The sequence below is a fragment of the Pungitius pungitius genome, chromosome 19, assembly GCF_949316345.1.
Source record: "Pungitius pungitius chromosome 19, fPunPun2.1, whole genome shotgun sequence".
Classification (NCBI taxonomy): domain Eukaryota; kingdom Metazoa; phylum Chordata; class Actinopteri; order Perciformes; family Gasterosteidae; genus Pungitius; species Pungitius pungitius.
The window spans coordinates 16,481,400-16,504,402 of NC_084918.1; the positions used below are offsets into that span (position 1 = coordinate 16,481,400).

General features: G+C 44.8%; 2 protein-coding genes across 2 annotated transcripts; both read right to left on the bottom strand.

Moving 5' to 3' along the window:
• Positions 1-113: 113 nt before the first annotated feature.
• On the bottom strand, positions 114-3,867 carry ppp1r17 (protein phosphatase 1 regulatory subunit 17). Its single transcript, XM_037455749.2, has 4 exons — positions 3,165-3,867; positions 2,703-2,793; positions 1,963-2,091; positions 114-1,697 (listed from the first exon to the last, which is right to left on the bottom strand). The coding sequence occupies exons 2-4, from the start codon at positions 2,770-2,772 to the stop codon at positions 1,627-1,629; spliced, it is 270 nt and encodes an 89-aa protein (XP_037311646.1). The 5' UTR covers positions 2,773-2,793; positions 3,165-3,867; the 3' UTR covers positions 114-1,626.
• Positions 3,868-4,224: 357 nt separating this feature from the next.
• Positions 4,225-22,653, bottom strand: itprid1 (ITPR interacting domain containing 1). Its single transcript, XM_062559064.1, has 15 exons — positions 22,615-22,653; positions 22,402-22,500; positions 21,777-21,828; positions 20,842-20,879; positions 17,990-18,043; positions 16,404-16,452; positions 14,460-14,537; positions 14,179-14,381; positions 11,879-12,393; positions 11,160-11,217; positions 10,594-10,706; positions 8,266-10,464; positions 7,442-7,569; positions 6,146-6,257; positions 4,225-5,974 (listed from the first exon to the last, which is right to left on the bottom strand). The coding sequence occupies exons 8-15, from the start codon at positions 14,375-14,377 to the stop codon at positions 5,699-5,701; spliced, it is 3,600 nt and encodes a 1,199-aa protein (XP_062415048.1). The 5' UTR covers positions 14,378-14,381; positions 14,460-14,537; positions 16,404-16,452; positions 17,990-18,043; positions 20,842-20,879; positions 21,777-21,828; positions 22,402-22,500; positions 22,615-22,653; the 3' UTR covers positions 4,225-5,698.
• Positions 22,654-23,003: the final 350 nt, after the last annotated feature.

Here is a 23,003-nt window from a genome sequence, read left to right on the forward strand (position 1 = left end):
TGAAGAAGACTGTACAGTTACAACATCTGGCCAAGCTCTCCATAATATATTAAATAAGTGACGTATGACAGGAAAAGGATGTGAACGTGAAGGTTTGAAGCTGCGAAGATGAACAAAACGTGTCTGATTGTGTCACAGTTCTAATGAATTCAGATGTTAGTGCATCACGTTCAGAGGCGCTGACGTTCTCAGCCAACTACAAGCCGGAAGTGAACTAATCCCCCACGTGACTGAACCCGTTGTTGTGAACAACAGTTACTTTATTATTCACTAAAAGCCCGCTACACCCACCTGTGTCAGTCAGTCTGACTACCCGCGGGGCTCTCACGTGTCACGCATTGACACATTGGCCCGAGTGGGTCCAACATGATTGACAGCTGTATCGACAGTAGCCGAGGGGCGTGGAGCCGTTCCTGCAGCAGCCAATCACTGGCGTTCCAATGAATGAGAACCTGAGCATCCTGATGCAGGAAGAACCGAGAGAGAGCTCAGAGCAGGAGTAAAGGTCTTCAGGGAGCCCCCGGTGGTGGAGCTCAGAAGTTCCATCACGGCCTCAGTCCAGGGAAGCTTCAGGAGAACGGCTAGTCATGGACAGGTAATCAGCACTGAGGAGTGTCCAACACAACAGACTAGAAGATGCTTCACAGAGTCCTGGTCTCCTCTGTGTGCTGGAGGACATGTGGAAGCTGATCTTCATGCAGCACGCTGCTCGTATCACCTTCTAACGTGTGGACCTTCCTCAAGAAGAAGACGGCGTTCTCTGGAGACAAAAAGAAAGCTGCATCACACTGACAGGTGTAGATCTAATATATTACTGGATATTGGATGGAAGAAACGCATCAAAAGTGACTGAGGCAAACATTTAATTCAGGGCTGTTGTATATAACACAGTGATCAATGACATCATTAGTGATTCATATTGTATTGATCGATGAACTCTTACATTGTTTCAAGCATATGAGCAAACACATGAAAGACCTCACAGAGCAGAATTCAATAAGTTATAAGATCCATTCATGTTATTTACTAGTACAATCAATCAAGAGTCCCTTTGAATTTAAACATCCTTAGTTTTAATGCACAATGAGACTTGCACACTGTGGATACAGACAAGGCGTTAATGTTCAATTTAAACATCAAGTTATGGATCTAAACTCCGGGTCGGTCTGGATCCGTGTAGTGAGTACTGTGACTCCCGGCTGACGAGGCAAACATGTGGAAGGTGCTCTGCTGAGAGCAGACCAAGTTGAACTAAACGCTGCGTGGAGGAAAGCTGACACCACCCATCACCCTGAGCACACCCCCCCCAACTTGGAAACAGGGTGGTGGTAGCATCACGCGGCGGGGGGGAGGCTTCTCTTCAGCAGCTACAATGAGGGACAGATGGATGGAGCCAAAAACAGGAAGCAGTGTGGATGAGCTTGAGACGGGGCGGAGCTACATCTTCCAGCAGGACAAGGACCTTAGAGACATAGAGCCAGAGCTACAATGCAACGGTTTGGATCAAAGCCCACTGTCACATCAGAACACTTTGAACATAGAGCACGAGGCACCGGGGGGCTGTTTGTGTCCAGAAAGTTGAGATAAAACATCATTGATTGACAGAATTAAAGGGAAATACTAGCTTTAATCCTTCAGGTCTTTCTCCTCATCCTCCAAGTGGACCATCTGCTTCTCTGCTGTCAGCCGCGTCACTCCTAGAGAGAGGAGAAACCACGCAGCTGGTCAGCTTTCAGAGAAGAAGCAGGTCAGACTGGACGTGCTGTTTGTTTGGACATCTCATATCTGATGACAGCAGAAGAAACTGATCACCCAAACATTTCTCAACTTTAAAAGCTCCTAAACCACAACCTTCTTCCACGAGTGGAGGGTTTCATACGCCCTCTTAAACGCAGACCCTTTGCATGAACATTCATTGCACTTCTAGGCCATGATTTAAGGAAACCTGCATGAAGTGCTGACCTGGAATATGTGGAGGACAGTGGAGGATGGGCGTGTCTTTTCTGCGAGGTTTCTTCTTCTGGTCTGGCTGCTGATTTTCCTCTTTATCGCCCTGCATCTCAGACCTTCTGTCCATCAGGCCCGCCTCATCTGTCACACAGGCAGACAGTTCATAGAGGTGAAAAACACACCATGAACATTGCAGTTCCATTTGACTGAAACGGTGTAGAGCAGCTGATGCTGACATCTTCACACATTTCATCTTAAACATGGATGTGCTGCTGTGCAGGGTTCATGCTTCTACACAATAAATCCACACCTTGTCTAGAAATGATGTTCATAGCTCATTTACACAGACTCAGAACAGCATTCAAATGTGTTGAGAGAAAATGACCCTGACTGAATATGACTCGTTGGGGCCTGACCAGTAAATATGAAGAACACTAACGGTTTCTCACAGCCTGATGTCGGAAGAACAGAACCCATTAAAAATAGTCCTCGGTACCACCATAACGGCCTCAGGCTCCAACAGCACTGAATGAGAAGAGAAGCGACCGTCACTCTTTCTGCATCCATCCAGATGTTGACACACCTGGTCCACAGCGTGCGATCGAACCAGCGCTCCTGACCCCATGTGATGCAGTTGATTGACGTAGCTGAGCTGTCGGTTTGTTGTGGGCTCACTGGCACAGTTGTTTTTCTTATAACATTTTAAATTCTTATGGAGATCAAATGTCAACATAGAGACGTAGTGTGCTTACAGCGTTTGCCCTCCTGGGTCACGGGTCCATGTTCAGGCTCCAGGGTGGACCTCACACAGCCTGTCGTCATCTCTGAGGCCCTGTGGGCTTTCTGCACGGATCACATAACACACACACACACACACACAGCATCCATTATTCATTAGTGGTCCTCATGACACCAACAAAGGAGAAAGCACTTCAGGTCCATGTGTGGCTCTTTCAGGCACAAGCTTTGATCACAACCCTCCAACAGCAGTACTCCATCAGCTCCATGTACACCTCTTATTGCTTTGTACATCTTTAACATGTCCAAGTAGTACACACACAAACATTTAACCGGGTTATTAGACCTTTCCAAATACAAGCAAGCACGGTATATGAAAAGAGCAAATACATTTACAAATGTGGTTGAAGCTATAGAAAAAAGAAAGTTGAAGAGAGAAGTGTGAATGAAAGAAAGGAGCTGAGTGCAGTTCTTACCTCGGGCTCAGCAGCGTCTCACAGAGCGACAGGACCAGGGACCCTGGGTTATGAAGCTCGGAGGAGGAGCATCACTCCCACGTGTGCGCGCACACTGAAGAACGACACATGTCCAATACATGGGACGTCGTGAAAGCTATTAAAGCTCAACATACAGAATTGATATATTTGAGCTTTGGATGTGAGTCCCGTCTGAGCACATTTTATTGAAGATCTCTATTTCAAAGCTTCAAAAGCGTACCAGAGTGTTTTAATCACAAGTTCTATGCTATTGAATGACCCACCTATACTTTGTGTAAAAAGGAGACCAGAAGAAGGGACGAACTGCATGGACCCTTCCACACAACAATCCAAGCTTCAGAAAGCTTTTTCCTGTGCCGGTGTGGGGGGGCGAGGTACAGACAATGTTGTATGTGACAGCTGGTAGATGGTCCTTTTTTATATGTGGTCAATTGAAACCACATGTCCAATCTAACAAAGCCGTTTGCTTGATTCCGTGTGTTCCAGTCCCTCATGTTGGTTTGACGTGTGTCAGAGTGTATTGTTTACAGCACACTGGTCCATGGTATTAAGATCATTTAGCATTCTTTCCACGTAGATGTCCATCTGCTAGCATCTACAACACTCTGTTCCTACTGGTAGGGGAAATCATAGTCCGTCATCTTCGATAGCTTTATGCTTTAAGGGTCCATTCCAGCTGGTATCTCATGAGACGGGTGTCCCCTGACACAGAGACAAACCCCTGGCTCTCACAAGGAAGCTGTGCTGCATGTCTTTGGACTGCGTTAAGAAGCTCGAGTAGCAGACAGAACGCAGGCAGGACCTCCATGCTGTGACCTGCTGGTCAGTGACACTGGAGCTGTTGGGTCTCCATGTTGAATTGAGGTGGATGTCTCCAGAGACGTGAACAGAAGTGACACATGTTGCTTTTCGTAGCAGGTTATATTAACTGTTTGCTACAAAAAACACGTGTGATCCCAAAGCCTTTTGAAGTGTCAATGGGGGATGATCCTCTGGAAATTGGTGCTTCCTGTTGTGGTGTGTGTGTGTGTGCGTGTGTGTGTGTGTGTGTGTGTGTGTGTGTGTATTAGACGATAAAACACCCAGAGGTCATAACCATAGAGAAGTGTTTATTTTAGTGGCATGGTAGTCTTCATGGACTCATCTTACTGTTATATGGATCTACCTTGTAAATAAGCATCAGCCCACCCACACATTGGTTTCAGGTCCATCACACTGGTGGAAACACGAGGTTACTTTTACTTTCAGTATCACATGAGCAGCTGTCTCCTCGTTAAAGCCCTCATTTATAGACATACATATGGAAAACACCAACATCATTACCAGGAGATTGGGCTGAGGACAATTTAAATACACACATGCATAATAACCTTGTTAGTTTAAAAATGATGAATAGTCCCTTTCTCAGGGGACATTGATACCAGAACTGTGTGCTACAAGAGAAGTCATTTTCTTCTTCATCAGATGCCTGAAACACAGAATGATACATGCATGTAATGAATGAATCACACATGATGGAAACAACCTGCTGCTTCTTGACACATTTCAACTATAGTTACATTCAAACTGATGTAGAGATGATACAATTCAATTCCTCTTTAGGGAGGAAAAGGACCAACAACGCCACCCGGGGAAACATCACCTAAAGCCTAGTTTATGCTTCTGCGTTTTCAGAGAAACTCAAGGACACACACACAGAGCCTCATGCGTGCGTCGACCCATTTTTCTAAACTTAATTCAAAAGCTTTGGCTTTGCAAGCTCATGCAGCCCGCAAGGCTGTGATTGGTCTGCTAACTGCATCCTTTCTGGAGTCTCACATTTCCGGTTTCATAGCATAATTCCGCCACGAAGATTTTTCGAGAGAGAATGAATCCAATTGAAGTTTTTGAGCCTTTTTGAACCATGAATTGAAACGCCCAGGTGCAGAAGCATGTTCCAGCCTTTAAGAACCGTATGACCTCCCAGTAGAGATGGTGCAGGCCCCCCCTCTTAGCCCAGTGTTACACATACATGCATCAGGTGGGAGGACCCTTTGCAATGCCTTCTTCTTTTTAGACTCTTTGAGTTTGGAGGCAGAGTTATTACCTTTATGTTTGTATTAAACTAGCAGGAGACTGAATAGTAAACAGTGATCATTAATTCATATAAAAACTCACCTTTTATTTCTAGTCTGTGTTCACAGAATGATGCAAAGACTCCTTTAACTGTAAAACAGGTCACATGCCAGTTAGAAGGTACAAGACCTGTGTGTGGTATCCAGTAGGTGCCATCTGGTGCCTTTGCTCTTACAGGATGTAACGTAGAGGTTTGAGTGTTTGTTGTGAAGTGAAGGCTCAGATAATAAGATCCCAACACAAATCTGTCCAAGCAACACGTGCTTTAAAGAAACAACCCATCTTTGATGTTTGCAGAAGAGGAGGAGAATTCAGTATTGTTTCTTTGATGACATCACTGACTGAACCGATTTGAATTTGAACACCACCCACAGAATAACTTCAAATGTCCCCCCTCTCTACTCCTGAAATAGTGTCCTTACTCTCTGGAGGACACCCATCATGTCCATCATGTCCAGCTGGTCCTCCTTTGATTCCGCCAGGGACTGGTGCAGGGGGCTCACGTCCCAGCCCCTCCAGGCGCAGGGGGGGCCGTGCCGCTCCTCCAGGGGACAGCTCTGAGTGGCAGCTGTCCACTTGGGGGCGGGCCTTGACGATGTGGGCCCCGCCCCCGGTAGAGAGACTTTGAGTTGAGAGCAGAGGAGAGACTGCTCATCCAACAGTCTGTGCATCTTCTACTCCAAAAAACAAAGACACCAACACAACAGGTGATCATCTGCTTTGTGTCTCACTTCCTTCTCTTTGAATGAATGATGAGAAACCAACAGGATCAGTGAGGAGAAACACGTTCTCTGGAACATTCCTAACTACAGGTTGGAACATTATTCCCTCAGCGTGAGTGTTACCCTTTTCAAGTTGTCATCATAATGATCGGCCAGTTCATTCAACTGCATCTCCAGCTCTCCAGCCTCCTGCTTCACCGCCCGCCTCAGCTCTTCGATGTCCTGGACCATCTCCCTGCACACAACCACGCACACACTCGTTGCCGCTCCACTGTCTACTGGCAGTGCAAAGAAGGCATCAACACACTGGCTCGGGATCAAAGTCCACTTCAGAAACACTAACTGAAGGATGAACCACAGACTCAACAACCCGTCACACGGCCCTTTGAGTGAGAAGATGCCTCTCCAGAAGAGCACTTTGGAGGAACTGACCGTCGAGCTCCACGTGGTCTCAGAGACAGCTTGCCCAGGTCTGAGGAACATCTTAACCATCTACATACAGCTTTTCCACTGTGAGCATTATTACGAAATATATATATATATATATATATATATATGATGTCTTTGCTATAGAAATAAAATGTTAAAATTATTCTAATATATTTGGTTCTAGGAAACCTAAGGAGCACCTTCACACATTCAGATGCGACTTTCCCTGACACCACATTTCTACTGCAGTGTAAGAAGGAGGAGGAAGGCGTTCAATGGTCACGGTGTGTTTGGATTGTAATGATGAAGTTGACTAACCCCGTCATGATGGGAAAAAGAGTGTTTTTAGTTTCCATTACTTTTTTTTAATTAAGCATCTTTTTGATGATGCAGGTTTTTCAAAAGTAATTTGTTGTGTATTTTATTTTTAGATGAAGCCCTCAGTTTACCTGGAATGAAAGAATGGCATCTATTTATGTATTGCTGTGCGTTAATCCATTCATTTGTTCATTCGAAAACTGATAGTAAATATTGTTTGAATACATACAGTGTACATTCTTTATCTGATTTGAGAGCTGTTGACTACACAGCAACGTTGAAACTGTTACCAGGCTGCACTAAAAAGACAAGTTACATGTTGTTTTAGTTCCTTACCTTTGTCTCAATGAAGTCCTTTTTGGATTTTTAACTGAATACCCCTGAAATAAATGTGATGTTTTTTCACCTGTGAATGTGGAGAAGGCGACTGCTTGTCTGCTCAATAAAAGGCAAAGGACTGTGTAAGAAATGGGAAACTGTCCTTAAACCATCACGCTTCAGAGAGATTATCGTATACGTACTGATCTGATGGTATTAAAATAATTAGGTGTGAAGCTGTGGCATTGGACCGGTTTGACAACACGATGGAGACAGGTCAGATGGAGACCGCCTCATAAGCTCAAGCTCTTTGTTGTAAGTTAGAGTCATGGCACCAAGGTCCAAAGCGAGCACCTGTCCGGGTCAGAGAGGGCGCCGTAAACCGCCGCCTGGTCCTCAGAGAGCTGCTCCTCCATGTCGCTGAGAACAGAGCAGAAGTGCTGCAGACACAGCATCATCTCCTCCAGCTCATCCAGGGAGAACTGTGGAGAACAAGTCACAGCAGCACCTTTTAACCAGCTGGTAGTAGACTCAGTCACAGAGAAGCAAGATCTCATCAAGAACGGCTTTTTACTGTAAATTTACTAAATTGTTTTGTTTTACTAGATGGTAGAGAATTACAGCCAATTACAATGCAGCTCATACAGTAATCAAAAAACTTAGAATGTCATAATAATATGGCATAAATATGGCAATTATCAAGGAATGCATGGAATTGTTTGATTGTAAAAAAATAGTTCCTTTGATTCATTTGTGATTCAAATGCATTTTTGCTGAGATCCAAATAAATAAGGATCATCTGGTAAGGTAGCAATTGTTTTCCGTGGTGACAAAATATAAGACAACACAGTTTGTTGAATCACCATTTAGTCCAATTGTGCCTATTGTCGTATATGGAAATCAACAATCTACACTTAATTTAGCTCTTGCATGAAAGCCAAAAATATCTATCCTCTGTTGCTCTCCTGTCAACATATGTGGCATGGCACAGCAAAAAAGAGCAGCTCACTCCTTAAATACTTAGGCTGCTCTGCATTCCACCCTCCTCTAGATGTTTTAGATGGAGCCTGAAACGTGACACATGACTCAACGGGATCACAAACAAATGGGACCTCAGGGCTTTTGACTGAATACATCAAGTAAAAGGAGGACACTTTGGAGAGTGTGGGATCACTCACAGGAATGTTGTCTCTCTTCTGAGTTGGGCAGTTACACTGATGGTCACAGGAGCAGCAACATGACATGGCGGCCCTGCGATCCTCCCGCCAATGCTTGCCCTCTTCTTCATATCCATTCCTGTCCACCTCCTCCTCCTCAAGCCACAGCCCTTTGTCCACAGAGAGCGACGTAGTGTGGGGATGTTGAGTCTTCTCAGGGTAACAGTCATGTGTTTCTCTGGCACTAGTGCATAACGTCTCATCCTGTGGGGAAGTATGAAGGGCCCACTGTGATAGGTTGTTGGTGAGAGGACTTCGTTGAATCTGGAGGTCAGTCCATGACTGCACAGCACGGAAAGGGGTGGAAGTGTCCAAAGACAGAAAACTGGACTGAAGGGTGCGCTTGGAGTCTGTTATATAGGGAACATCCTTCCGCTGGACTATATGAGACGATGGGGATGAAGACATCTGGACAGAAACAGAGCGGCTTGATGTCTTGAAGGAGGGGGATGAGAATGGAGCCGGGGCCACGGAGGAGGACGCTGTTTTATTTCTTGATATCTGGTCAGTGCACATTGTTGTTGAGGATGACGGAGTATAGAGCACAGCTCTTCTGGTGGACGGCAATAGGTCCGGAAGAGCCGGGCCACTAGGCCACTGAGAATTCCCATGAGACCCGCCTGAGCTATCGATGCTGACTGACTCTTCGAGTACAGGGCTCGGATTTGAAACCTGGATGGGTTCTGCCCAATATGCTCGCCCTTCAGTATCAAGCTGCTCAAAAAAGGCCTCCACGTCTCCAGTGTCGCCGTCAGAGCTATCCACAGAGGTTTGGAATATCTCCTCTAAGCTCTCGATCTTGATTAGATCTTTTGGTTGAACTTCAGCTCTTCTGTTAGTCTCTTGCACGCTATTATGTAAAATCAAAGAACCGCTGAGGGATTTGTTTTCCGAACCATTACCTCCTCCCTGACAATGTTCCGGTTGGGTTCCAGTTGACAGGAGCTGTGGATCTATTTTTGTTTTGTTACATTCTTCCTCAGAGACTACTCTACAACCTTCTGACAGGCCTGCAGAACTCTCTGTGTCTGAGATGTAAACAACATTCTTTTGAGTCTGCACAGTGTCAGTGTGTCGTTCATCCCATGCTGCTCCCTTTCCAAACCTCTGGTTGGTCTCTTCAAAGTCCAAGAAGAAGTGATTCATCTTAACATGAATAATATCTTGGGCTTGAGGAGCCGGAGCAGGCTCTATCGTATTGTCATGTCGGCAGATGGACTGCTCTAAAAGGTCTGGAATTCCAGCACCAGCTGGATCGATCAGACCCTCTGGATCACGTAAATAAGACTGCAAGGCACAAGGACCAACTGGAAAGGAAGGGTTAGGAAGAAGGTGGGGCAGTTTGGGACAACGCTCCTCAGAGGACACCAGAATGAGAGAGGACGAAGCTAAGACGTTGTCCTGTTCCAACTGAAATGAGAGAGAGGGTGTTTCTTCCCCATCCTTCTGTGAACTGGTGAACGGATCGGAGAGGCTTATTCCATCTGAGTCTTCCAACACAGAGTCCTTATGATGGTTTTCCGTATCCTGCGAGAGGGACTCTTTTAGTGTGGTGGGACAATGAAAATCATGGGGGACAGATGGGTGAAGCTGAGATGATGATGAGTTTCTGTGCAAAGCCACTCCCGTCTGTTCTGACTGAGGGTCGCCTGGACTCCCGGAAGAGGAGGCCGGCTGTGAGCAAGACGTAACAGTCGACAGAGAAAACATACGATCCAAATTTGGAGAAGGAAAAGGACATGAGGCCAGATGAGCAGCACTTGGACAGGGAGAGCATGCTGGGCCTTCAGAAACGTGCAGTAGAGCAGAGGAGTGGGAGGACGGAGTCTCCTTTTCCTCAGTCAGGACAGAAGGAGAAGGCATTGTGAGCTCTTGAGAGTACTCACACACCGACGTAGAGAGTGAAGGGAGGAGAGACTGATCCTGTTCTGATTGTGTTTCCTTCTCTGAATTGTGCTGGTCAGAGTTTGGGAGACACAAGGACAATGGACATGGGGGAGAGTCAAAGACTAATGAAGGCTTTGGTGAAAGACTGGGTGAGACGAGGAGAGGTTTGTTAACAGCAGACAAGGTGGCAGGAGTACAGGGGGGCGGAGGGGGGGGCGATTCCGCCCTCTCACTGCTCTGGCTGTCGGTGCCCCCGGAAAGGCCGGACAGAGCCTGCAACCAGAGGACACAGATCTATTATCATGGATCTATTTTACATCACATCCTCTCACCCAGCCAGTGTGAATTATTTGAAAAGGTATTCAGCATTGCATGTAGGGTCTGAGTGTGTGTTAGTAAGACCTTGATGAGGTCAGCTCCTGGGGAGGCCTGCTTAATAAGAAGGGGGATGAATGGCTCCTCAAGGAAGCCACTGCTGTCTGACTGGCAGCTGTTGCTCCGTAGGACACCCTGCACTGCTCACACACAAGGGGAATGAAGACAAATGATAGTTTACCACTTTGGTTTTAAAGCAACACTCCGTAAAGCAATCCAAGAAGCAGACCATTCACACATAAATGACTGATTTCAGTCCTGACACGTGTGAAGATTTAGACGAATGAATTTGTTGTTAAGTACTTCTTTCTACTGTCTTTAACAAACATAAAGGGTAGCTTAGGATAATTACACTGTAAATCCTGCAACACAGTTCTTCACGTGCAGTAAAACCATGATGTTGAAACGTTATACAAATAATTTACATATTGATTTGCTCTTTGATTGCATGTCAAAAGCATGTATTGTATAACTTTGACTCAATAACCACGCAGTTTGGAGATAAAAATATTTGCTTGATGATATAAAGCGACACAGAGACAATGTGTGCAAACGGTCTAATAATGTAATCACGTAATCACGTAATGACCCACCTAAATGTTCTGCTCCTCCTGTGTAGCCTGTGACATAACTTTCATCAAAACTGTGGATCTGGAATAATCAAAAAGACTACATTAATATGACGACAGCATAGAAAATGGTAGAACCCTCTTGAGTAACCAGCTGCTTGTGTTTATCAATCTAGTGGACGTCCATTCTCCGTGAATATGTAATGTCACGTGTTGATGATCCCGACATGTGTCGATTCATTCAAGCCTTCATCATTAAGTGGCTCATCATCCAAACCCTGTTACCCAGTAACTGCTAATTAGTGTTCATTGTCCTCTCATTCTTTGAGAGGACAACATGTCCTAATGCAGGACGTAGTGTGATGTTCTGTAACTTACTGAAATCATTTACACAATGATTTATTGTCATGGATTGTATTACTGTAGGATAACAAAGTGTGGCCAGTATATGTTGCAAACTGTGCATCATAATCACTCTAGACGTATGCACGTGTACATCTTTGTTAAAAATTGAACTTTCTTGTTACTTGTTCTTGTGATTTTGTATCTCTATGGTGGAAATGCACTTATTGTAAGTCGCTTTGGATAAAAGCTTCCGACGAGTTTCCATCGACATGCACTAATGGTTTAGGATTCCAAATATTAGTGCACTGCTTGTATTACTCCCTCGCCTTGCACCTTTCTATAAAGTATAAGCTATCAAATGTTGGAAGAACGTTGGCAACTGTTGCAGATTGACTTGCCTCTTCAATTTCAAATGATTCCCCGGCCTGCGCTGGGCTCTTCTTTCTAAGTAACATGGTTTGGGGCGTCAGGGGGTGACCCCCCCCTGTCAGGGCCCAGTGTCTGAGTGCTCCCTCCTGGGCTATCACAGGGGCCACGTTAGGCTCGGCCTGAGGGTCTTGACCAGTCTCCTCTGCCAGAGGACTCAGACACACAGTCTCCAGAAGTCCAGGTCGGAGTTTTTTTGAGGGGATGTCCTTGTCTCCAAGGCTGAATGGAGGTTGCAGTGCCTCAGGTGCAGCACTGGAAGAAGATGCGGCAGCGGCTGTGCTTAGGTCCGGGGTTTTATGATTATGCATTTGGATTTGGCTGAGTGACTTCTTTGATGCTCTTCTGAATAGGAGGCCCATGCGCCTCCTCCTCTCCTGGACCTCAGGAGGCAGAGCTTTTCCCAGGGGTGCGGAGAAGGGAGACCTCACCAAGGATGAGAACGCTGTAGTTACTTGCTGGAGAACCTCCAGCTGTCTAAAACGATCTGAAGGAGACAAGAGAAGACAGTGAGAGCCTTGTGTATTACCGCGTTTGCGCCCACTTCAGGCACATTCGTTTCGCAACGTGCGTGGCGAGGTTTGTACAAACAAGCCGCACAGAGGTGGAAGCGCAGACTGCCTGTCGCAGAAAGACAGATCGCGCTTTTCCATGGCATGCGTATGCATTCACATATACACTCATCTAAAGGATTATTAGGAACACCATACTAATGCTGTGTTTGACCCCCTTTCGCCTTCAGAACTGCCTTAATTCTACGTGGCATTGATTCAACAAGGTGCTGAAAGCATTCTCTTGACTGTGGGGGCCATTTTAGTACAGGTGCATAATCCTGCTGGAAGTAGCCATCAGAGGATGGTACATGGTGGCCATAAAGGGATGGACATGGTCAGAAACAATGCTCAGGTAGGACGTGGCATTTAAACGATGCCCAATTGGCACTAAGGGGCCTAAAGTGTGCCAAGAAAACATCCCCTACACCATTACACCACCACTGCCAGCCTGCACAGAGGTAACAAGGCATGATGGATCCATGTTCTAGTTCTGTTTAGCCTACCATCTGAATGTCTCAACAGAAATCGAGACTCATCAGACCAGGCAACATTTTTCCAGTCTTCAACTGTCAAATGTTGGTGAGCTCTTGCAAATTGTAGCCTCTTTTTCCTATTTGTACTGGAGATAAGTGGTACCCGGTGGGGTCTTCTGCTGTTGTAGCCCATCCGCCTCAAGGTTCTGCATGTTGTGGCTTCACAAATGCTTTGCTGCACACCTCGGTTGGAACGAGTGGTTATCTCAGTCAAAGTTGCTCTTCTATCAGCTTGAATCAGTCGGCCCATTCTCCTCTGACCTCTAGCATCAACAAGGCATTTTCGCCCACAGGACTGCCGCATACTGGATGTTTTTCCCTTTCACACAATTCTTTGTAAACCCTAGAAATGGTTGTGTGTGAAAATCCCAGTAACTGAGCAGATTGTGAAATACTCAGACTACTGGCAGCAACAACCAGGCCACGCTCAAAACTGCTTAAATCACCTTTCTTTCCCATTGTGACATTCAGTTTGGAGTTCAGCAGATTGTCTTGACCAGGACCACACCCCTAAATGCATTGAAGCAACTGCCATGTGATTGGTTGATTAGATAAATGCATTGATGAGAAATTGAACAGCTGTTCTGAATAATCTTATCATAATAGGTGGGTGTATTGTTTACTAGTCCCCACCACTAATGCCACACATCAACTTCATTGAACCTTAGTTTTTGCTGTTTGGACTTTGACTGTTCCATGATAGAACAAGAGGAGAAGGTCTGTTCAAGGGCGCGTTTAAATGCTCGCTATGTGTGCCTTAGTGGGCGGAGAAAGACGCTGACTACCTGATGACATGCAGATTTCTAAATACGACATAGATTGAAGTATGAGAGCGAGCGCTACCTGTGGGACTAATAAAGGAATATTTTATCCGCGCATCTGATAAAGCTGTGTTTGCCCACAGACACTAAGACCCAAGCCTTATCCACCAATGTTGTACCACGTCTAATATTTCCTTACAACGCCTAATGTGACTGACAGCATGACTAAAACCACCAGCACGGCTAAATCAACCTATTCCAAACAGCACAGGACAGCCAAACACCTGATGCTTTTAGAATTATGACACACCCATTGTGGTAGAATCAATGGTAACAAAAACAAAAAGTGTCCATCTGTCAAACCTGTTGCATCCCTGGGTCCTCAAATTGGGTACAAAACTCAATTGTTGGTCAGTGTACTTACTGCTGACATCTGGGTTCTCCAGGTCCAGCCGGTTCTTCTGGGCTTCCAGAAAAACCTTGAGGTTCATTCCTCTTGCCTGAGACTGATGATTGATGAAGCGAGCCGGTATGCGTCCTGAAAGGTCTGGTTCGTCACAGCCAAAGCCCAGGTCCAAGAGGACCTCCTCTGGGTCATCCTTCCACAGGTTGAGTATGTCCATCACACTGCCAACAGAGGGGAAACAAGTGTGTTTGTGTGTAGGGGTGTGTGTAGGTGTGATTGTGTGTGAGGCAGTGTCTAACCTGGGTGGTTTGGAGGGACCTGACGTTGCTGAGCTGAAGCTGCTCCACCTGGTGAGGGTTGAACTTGACCTGCTCCACCTATAGGTGTATACAGCAAGGACTTCATGATTCTGGTCACATAAGATTTACAGATATTTAGGGCCTGAAACACCTACAGCTTTAGAGGTCAATATTATATTTAGCCTGCCCATTTATGAGGAGTAGTAAACGCTCACAAAAACTCACTGAGAATATTCTTTCGTGGGATCCATTTGCAGATGTACAAAGTTACTCACAAGACAAGCTGGAGAGACGGCAGATTGCAGCCAATCACCCTCTCAGCAGAGCGGATGAGGGTGATCTGCAATCTGCCGTCTCTCCAGGACTTGTTCGCTTCCAGGACTTTGAAGCGGGCCAGAAAGATTGTAGCTGACCCCTCTGAGCCTGGACATGAACTGTTTGTGCCTCTTCCATCCGGCAGGAGGCTGAGGTCCATCAGGACTAAGACCCCCCGCCACACTAACAGTTTCTTCGCTTCGGCAGTCGGGCTCATCAACAGAGCCGGGCCCCCTCCCTGACTGACTCTCACTCTCTACATGCACATACACTTTTGTCACTTTCTGTTGCCTGGTGCACTTTATCTTTATTTTTAATTTCATCTTTCTTTCTTAACTTACTAACCCATAGCATATCTTTTATTATATTTTTATCTTATTTCTGCACTACCTTGTCTGTTGTCATTATTGTACTGTCTTCCGTCATGCACCAACCGCCAAGTCAAATTCCATGTCTGACAAATAATGGCAATAAACGTTTCCTGATTCCTGAATGGTTGGATATTGTTTGATATTCCATAACTCAGCCTATTTGAGTTTAAAAACGTGTACATGAACAAAGACTTCGAGAACATGTGTGCACAATTGGTCAAATTCTAAAACTGTGGCATTTAAACTTTAAGAATCTGAAATACATCCAGATTGTCAAGTGAATAACAGCTGCTGTGTACTTACATTGTGATCCAGGTCTTTGTTGATCAGAACCCTGTGTTACCGGTCCTAGACCCTTCATGCCCCTCTGCTCTGAGCTGATTCATATTTTTACTACAGCTGTCAAGCGTTGCAATAACTTTCCCCTGATCCTTATCGCTTTCTATGCAAACTGGGCAGTGCATAGGGGAGGGGAAGCCTATTTGCCTGGTAAATGCTGCTTTGTAGTTATATATCTGGGTTCAGGTCCAGAAGCTGCTGTCACAGCCTGACCCAACAGCTGCAGTGGTACCTCATGACCTTCTTGTGTTTGATTACTAACCGAGTATTTATTCATTTGAACACATAACAGGAACAGTTATTGAAATGGCTTCTAATCACTTCAGCTATTTTGCATAGACTTATCCGATGTTCTCAAAATGAAGGTACTTTTTCTAACCAAATGGTGCTAATGGCTCTATGCTTCTCTCTCTGCTTCAGGTCAAGTAAAGCAATGTGTTTGTCTTTGTTATTTTATTCTACAACCATTTTTACTGTACTGAACCGGAGTCAGGGTGTATGCCAGAATAAAGAACAGACAAGGAGACAAACACAGGAGGTCTCAAGTACCGATAGGACTTCAAGTTATACATTGGGTCCGATTGAGGGGATGCCATGAGTTTCACAGACCTCTGAAACACAGCCATCTCTAAACATGAAACCTCATTAAAGGGCAGTATAAATCCCTTACAACAACTTTGTGCTGAAAACTGCAGGACAAACCTAGTTTAATTCTGGCCTTTACATGGAATGCTTTCAAATGTATTTAGAGATTAAACAGTTTCACATTCATTTAGAATACTGACATTAGCTTGTTTTTTCTTTCAAACACTACTATTTCAATCTGTTGTGTTAGCAATGTACTTCACTCTACTCGACTGGCTGAAGGTCCGGTACATCTGACAGGATAGGAGAACAAGAAGAAGAGAGGCGTCCTTACCGTAGAAACTCCTGCACTGACCTCGCCCTCTGGTTACCATATAGAGACGCTGCGGGAGAGACAAGTCATGTTATCAGACGGGGCCTGTTACATAAGGAGAGATAGCAGGGAAACATATCCTTAATTATCTGCAGGTTGAGTCGGTATGTCCTGTCCAGGGTTGGTTTTTAGGCTCCTTGAGCTATATTAGGAACCCCCCTCCCTCTCTGTTTTTTCTCCAGTGGGTGTTTGGGTTTTGGCAGTTGCCTGTGCCTTCCCCTTTCAGTCTCAGACTCCATTTGACACTGGCAGGGTGTCAAGAACAAAGTAGGCTTTCTACCTCTGTAGTGCCTGTTTCTAACATGCACACGCCATTAATGTCCAAGGAAACCCCTCCGACCTCCAGGAGTCTTTAATCACTTCAGCTTCAAATGAAAATACCATTTAAAAACAAAACGAGAAAATATCCAAGGTGATGATGGTGGTATTCAGGCTCATAGTGTCACGGTTTGGTTCTCCTTCCTGTTTTATTTTGTAGTTTTCATGTCTCTTGTGTTCCTGGGTAGCTTCACTTCCTGCCTTGTCCTGTGATTGCCTGATTGTTTCCACCTGTGTCCAATCACCTGCACCTCCCTCGTGGATTTAAGCCCTGTGTGTCCCCTGTCGCGTCATTGTCTACGTTACCCACGGTAGTTTTGTGCACGTCTGCCTGCTTCATTAAATTCATTAAAGGACACTTATTGGAAAGTCCTGCATTTGAGTCCTTCCTCAACCTGCATCAGCAGCACCCCTGTGACACATAGATTAGAAGTGTCTATTTACGATGTCACACTTTAACTACTAGACCAAAAAATAAGTTGCTGATATTATTCATTATTTAATGTGCTCCTTGTGTGAAATCAATGTGGCATTTTTTAAAAATATTAAATTAATAAGATAATTAAATTAGATTAATTAGACAGGCTAGCCTGTATTACTCATCTGGACACACTCTGGACACACTAAATGAAATGAGAAAAACAGGATTTGCTTTTGGGTTCAATAACTAAATTGTCCTTTGAAATGTAAAATCCCATTTTCAAGGAGATTCTGTAGACACAATTACAAAGCAATGCATACAAAGACATTGACATTACATTACATTGCAAATACACCAAAACAGAATGCAAGCCCTTTCTACTTTGGCAAAGTGGAGGTCCGTCTCTCAAGAAATGAGAAAGAGGAACTGCAGTAACTAACTAAAGTCAATAGCCCACAACACTATTTTCCAAGCTACCGTAATTTCATTGACACATCATTGCAACAAAACCTTTAACACTGTGTGTGTGTATATATATATACATATATATATATATATATACACACACATAATACTGAAAAAATAAAAATACTTTTACATTTAAAGGCCATAACACTTAATTTTCTGACACCACTGTGCCTCCTCCTGGGTATCAATAGCCTACACGGGAGCAACTTTCTCTCCCTGTTGGTGTTGGATGAGACACTGATCGATGAATCATTACCTCACTTTCCAAAGCTGCAGTGTGCCTGTAAAGAATCTCTGCTGAGTATGGCACCTTAAAAGTCAAGAATAGGAGGCTGTTTACCTTCTACACCCAACGCCAAGTCATCCTCACTGCCGGAGTTTCTCTTCAAAGGCTCTACAGGAAACACAGCATACAGCAAGATAAGAACCAGACAATACTATTATTGACAACAATGCTGCTCTTCTTTTAAGCATGGGATCATATTCTGAAAGCATATCAGAATGACTGTCGGGGAGATGATACTCATTTTACCTATTGGTCACACAAAACACATGTACAGCATGAGACACCCTGTAGGAGAGACGACCAGAGACGACCAGGATGCGTGCTTGCAGCATTCCTCTGTGCCGTGGAAAATTAGATTCCTCTAATGGAGTGCACTCAGATGTTTTTTGTTTTTCAATGACATCCTCATTTTTTCCCCTGACAAGTCCAACATGTCCGCCAAGTTCCCTCTCAGGGAACTCGAGCTGCGTAAAGACGCTGTGGGAACGCCTCTGCGTGACCGCCTCTGCGTGACCGCGTCATGAAGCACGTGTGAAATTTAACCAATGGCGAGCTGGTACGTCATAGGCAGGGACGCCGGGACCAGGGCGCTATAAAGGGACCCGAAGGGCAGGACCATTCATCTCTGTGCCTTCATCTAGTGCGTAGTGAAGTTTTTCCACCTAGTAATGGCTGAGCGGTTTGTCCAGTGTGTCCCCCCTTGCACCCGTTTTATTACGGGCAGTGACTCACACGCCTTGTGTGTTGTCTGGCTGGGCGGGGAGCACGCTCAGCTAGCCCTTGAGGGGGCTTGAGGGGAGCAGCAATCTCGCGTCTCCCGTCGAGCTCTCTTCACTGAGGACGGCTCGATGGGGCGTGCTCCCCGCAGCTCCGGTCCAGCTCGTGCCGAGGCAGAGCGCCGGATGTCTTCATGGGGATCACAAATGGATCTTGCGGAGGGTTCCGGGACGGTAAGCTGCATGAACAGTTTCTGCCTTCCCGTAGAGTACCTCCGCGCCGGTGCTTGCCTTTCTTCCCGGACGTCCACGCTGAGGCGTCGCCGTCCTGAGGGAAGCCGGTCTCCTCTCGCGTTTACAACCCGCGTGCGGCTTTGTATTCGTCAGTGGCGGAGGCTAAGCGACATGGCTATGCTAGCTGCCGGCCCGCGGATGCGGCCCTGGCTCGGCGGCAGTGCAGGCGGATTCCTGCATGCATACGATGGTGCTAGTTCGTAAGAGCCCGTCTACGCCACGTCCGCGGGGCCTCTCGAGGGCGACCCCGGCCGTCGTTAAGCTCGCATCACCTGGCGCAGCAGGAGAGCGTTGCGCTGCGTGCAACCCCTCGTCGAGGCTGGGCCGTAGCGCGACATGCTCGAGCGGGGTCCTCCCGCGACCGGACTGGTCTGAGGACGGCCGCCGCGAAGAAGGCTTCCCCACCGGTGTCACCGCATTTTCAGTGCTCCCTTCTCCCCGGTACTCTCCGGGAGTCGGTCCGTTGTCCCCGCCGCTGCTGTGGGCGCGAGCCGTTCTCACAGTGTCTTTACGCAGAGTCTCCCTTCAGGGAACGAAGGTTACATATGTAACCGAGAGACGTTCTACAGAGACTGTTGCTGTCCCAACTTTGTCAAGGCAGAAATACCAAGTTTCACACAACCATGTTTTCCCTTCCGGTGTTCATCGGAGAATTAAATGGCCTTGGCCAAAAGAATGTACTCTTCACTGTGGTGTACGGAGTACACCATATCCCGACAATCCGTTGTAATGGCAAAAATGTAAGTTACCCTTCAAAACGTTTCATTGAACGTAGCATTCCAAAATACCATACATGACCCAACTTCCTTCGAAATCTTTTAAAATGTGTTTTTTTTAAATCGCCCTACGCACATAGTTTAATATTTCTTCCGGCAAAATGCAAATTTTAGAGGCCAAGGTCTGAAGAGCACACTGCGTGGATTTGAAAAGAATCGTGTTTAATCCCTGGGAGGAGTTCCTTGAAATACAATAGGTTCCTCTACGACGAGTCGTAGTGAGGACCCTAATAATAATTCCTTGAAATACAATAGGTTACTCTACGACTAGTCGTAGCGAGGACCCTAAATACGTTACAATAAATGAAACTAGGAAAGTAACTGTACACTTGAAATACAATTCCTAATTCAGCAATGATATAGTAGTAAATACAGTAATGATACTGTAACTGATAATACTGTAAATGCAATTACAGTATTCTTACAGATCAGGGGTCAGCATTGCTTTTGGACTGTTGCTGTATTGTCACCTTTTTCAAAAAGCTTTCAAGTATAAATGAGGCATTATGTTGAGTAGCAAAGAGCTGAGCAGCAGCTTTACTTGAAGGTGGGGGGAGGAGCGGGTAGAGGCCGTTCCCATGGTTTTCTAAACCACCATTTGCATGATGTTTGAATGAATAGTTTAGATAATACTCACTGCTCAAGTACAAGGGTTAAATTCTGTGCAGGTCGGGGAGGGGTAACGTTACATAATACTCACTGCTCAACTGCGAGGTTTAAATTATGTGTGGTCTTTTCATCCGATATTCATTTTAAATTCTGCATCATGAAAGGAAATGTGAAATTGTAAACACTCTTCAACCCACGACGACAAACGGAATAAATAACTAAATTAAATTTTGATTTGACAGAAAAAGACAAAAAGAACACGAATGAATTACTTAACACTAATGCAGCATGGAGATGTTTTATAAGCCGGTGTCTAATTACTCCTGTGACTTCATACATTCAGCTCTAACATCTATACTTTTTACAACTAATCTCCTGCTTCCACTCCTCTGAGTTGGCGGCTCACTAGTTCACTGCAGAAATGAAACGTTCTCTTCCCCATCTGGAACCACTGGACCACAAAGCATGAAGCCGACTGACTCTTCTACGGAGGGACCTCCATCAGATGTACCTGCAGCTTCACACACCACCACCCGCTTTGCATCCTCTCTGCAAACACAGGTCACATGTCATCAGAACGAGGCATACGCACACACAAAAACACACACCCCAACGTCTGTGGGCAATACATTTTCACACAAATGCTATGCGATATCCTATAAATCTGTTTTTATTGTTTTTTTTATTTAGCACATTACAGCGAGAAAAGATGATCAGTTCTTTGAAAGCCGAGTCAGATGAAGACAGAGTACAACCTTAAACCTTATTCAATATTCATACAGATCATAAGAGCCACGTCCAGGGATTATTTCTACATTAGTTAATACCAGTATTTCATACCACAAATTGAAACTAGTTACTTTATATTATTAAAGGCACACATGATTGAATGATGACACTGGTTTTGTTCTGAATATATATCTCTTACTACTTTCAGAAAGAAAGCTTTATTCTAAGTCATGGATTTACTCAAACTAAACCACCTTCATATGTAAAAAGCTCATTTTTATTATATTACATCATATGTTGACTTAAAAGACGTGCATTTCAACTGTAGAGATACAAACTCAGAAGAACAAGAAACCAGAAAGTGCAACTTCATCAAATAAGCCGTCTTCAACTTGTTATAAATTATAAGTACAATTTAATTAAAGTAAAATATTATTTTTCTTTCAGTTGAAGTGCAATTGTGACTTTCGTCAGTCAGTCCAGTTATGGTCAAAACACAAGCCTTTTTGTAATGATACATTTAAAGTAACTTTTAATACATAATTTACAGATATTAATGAATATGGACTTGGAAAATTCTAAGTATTGAATTATGAATTCCCAAAGAATTCCATTTTTTAAACGTGTCAGCTCTGCAGTGGCTGTTAGCTGTCCATCTCCAGCTGTTTCCATAATCCTACAGTACACTAATACATCCATCATCTCACTGATACTCACTCAGTCACAGTGGTGATGAGCCATTTCCTGACGCTGTCCTGGCTGCAACTTCCTGTGGTTGACATGATGCAATACATTACAATAAACCCTGTGACATTAAGTTCTGATAGAAAACACGTAAAGTGCCACTGAGAGCTGATTCTCAGCCAGTTCTCCACTAAATTCACAAGTCATGAGTTATGGTTCATTACTTGCATGAGACATGTTGTGCCACAATTTACAACGGTGTTCTCTCACTGGATCATGTTCTCCATTTATTCCAATTTACAAGGAGGGATAGACGAAGTCTAAACTGAACTAATCTGATATGACTAATGACTAATATGATGCTTTTATCTATAAAAAAAACGTTGTATAAACAGCAAGGGCTTTTGATGTTTTACTCCATTTTTTCCAAATCACTTGTTTTTCTGAAGCACATTTTTCCAAAGCGCGTCACATTTTCTGAAGTATAAGTACACTAAAATGTAGCTACCTAACCGCAAAACTGATTTTCTGTGAAACAATTGGAGCCAACTATATGTTCACTGATGTTACCATTTGCATTTAGTTTAATTTACACTCAAATTTCTGCTGGTGAGTGGGGTTTTGTGGGTTAATATGAACATTTCCATAGCTTCCCTACCGAGAGCCTCCTGGTCCTGAGCTTTAATGAACTCAAGAGCGTCTACTTGGCTCCAGTGGACCTTGGATGCCACCAGATTGGTCCTTTTTGCCGGAGCTCCTTCAGACGCCATAGAAAGAAACTAGAGTGTTGGGAACCACAGCTCATATGAGGAGCAACAGATGCACAATAAGACACCTGAAAAGCATAGTCAGGAATGCACACAGCACTTACCTGTGCTATTGGACTGACCCGGATAACTCCTGGCTCTACATCAGCAGCATCTGAGCTGATTGGTAGTGATGAGGCAATGTTGCAGCAGGGCGCAGTTCTCACTGTGAACAAAGCAGGGAAATGCAAATTACTTGGTAAAACTCCTTAGCCTTACAAGGAAACAAATGGTCATGTGTTTTTGATGCTGTCCGTCACTTCCTGCTGCTTCTTTATCACTTCTGGTGTGCTTGTGGTAAGGGATCAATTCATTTATTCCTGCAGAAACAACTAGGTCGTTAATGACACTGTCAGCCGAGATTAATGTGACAAAATAATTTAACGTTTTTTACTTTTGGTCTAATGCTGCGTTCACACCAAAAGTGAAGCAAATTACTTGCCACTAGATTCCA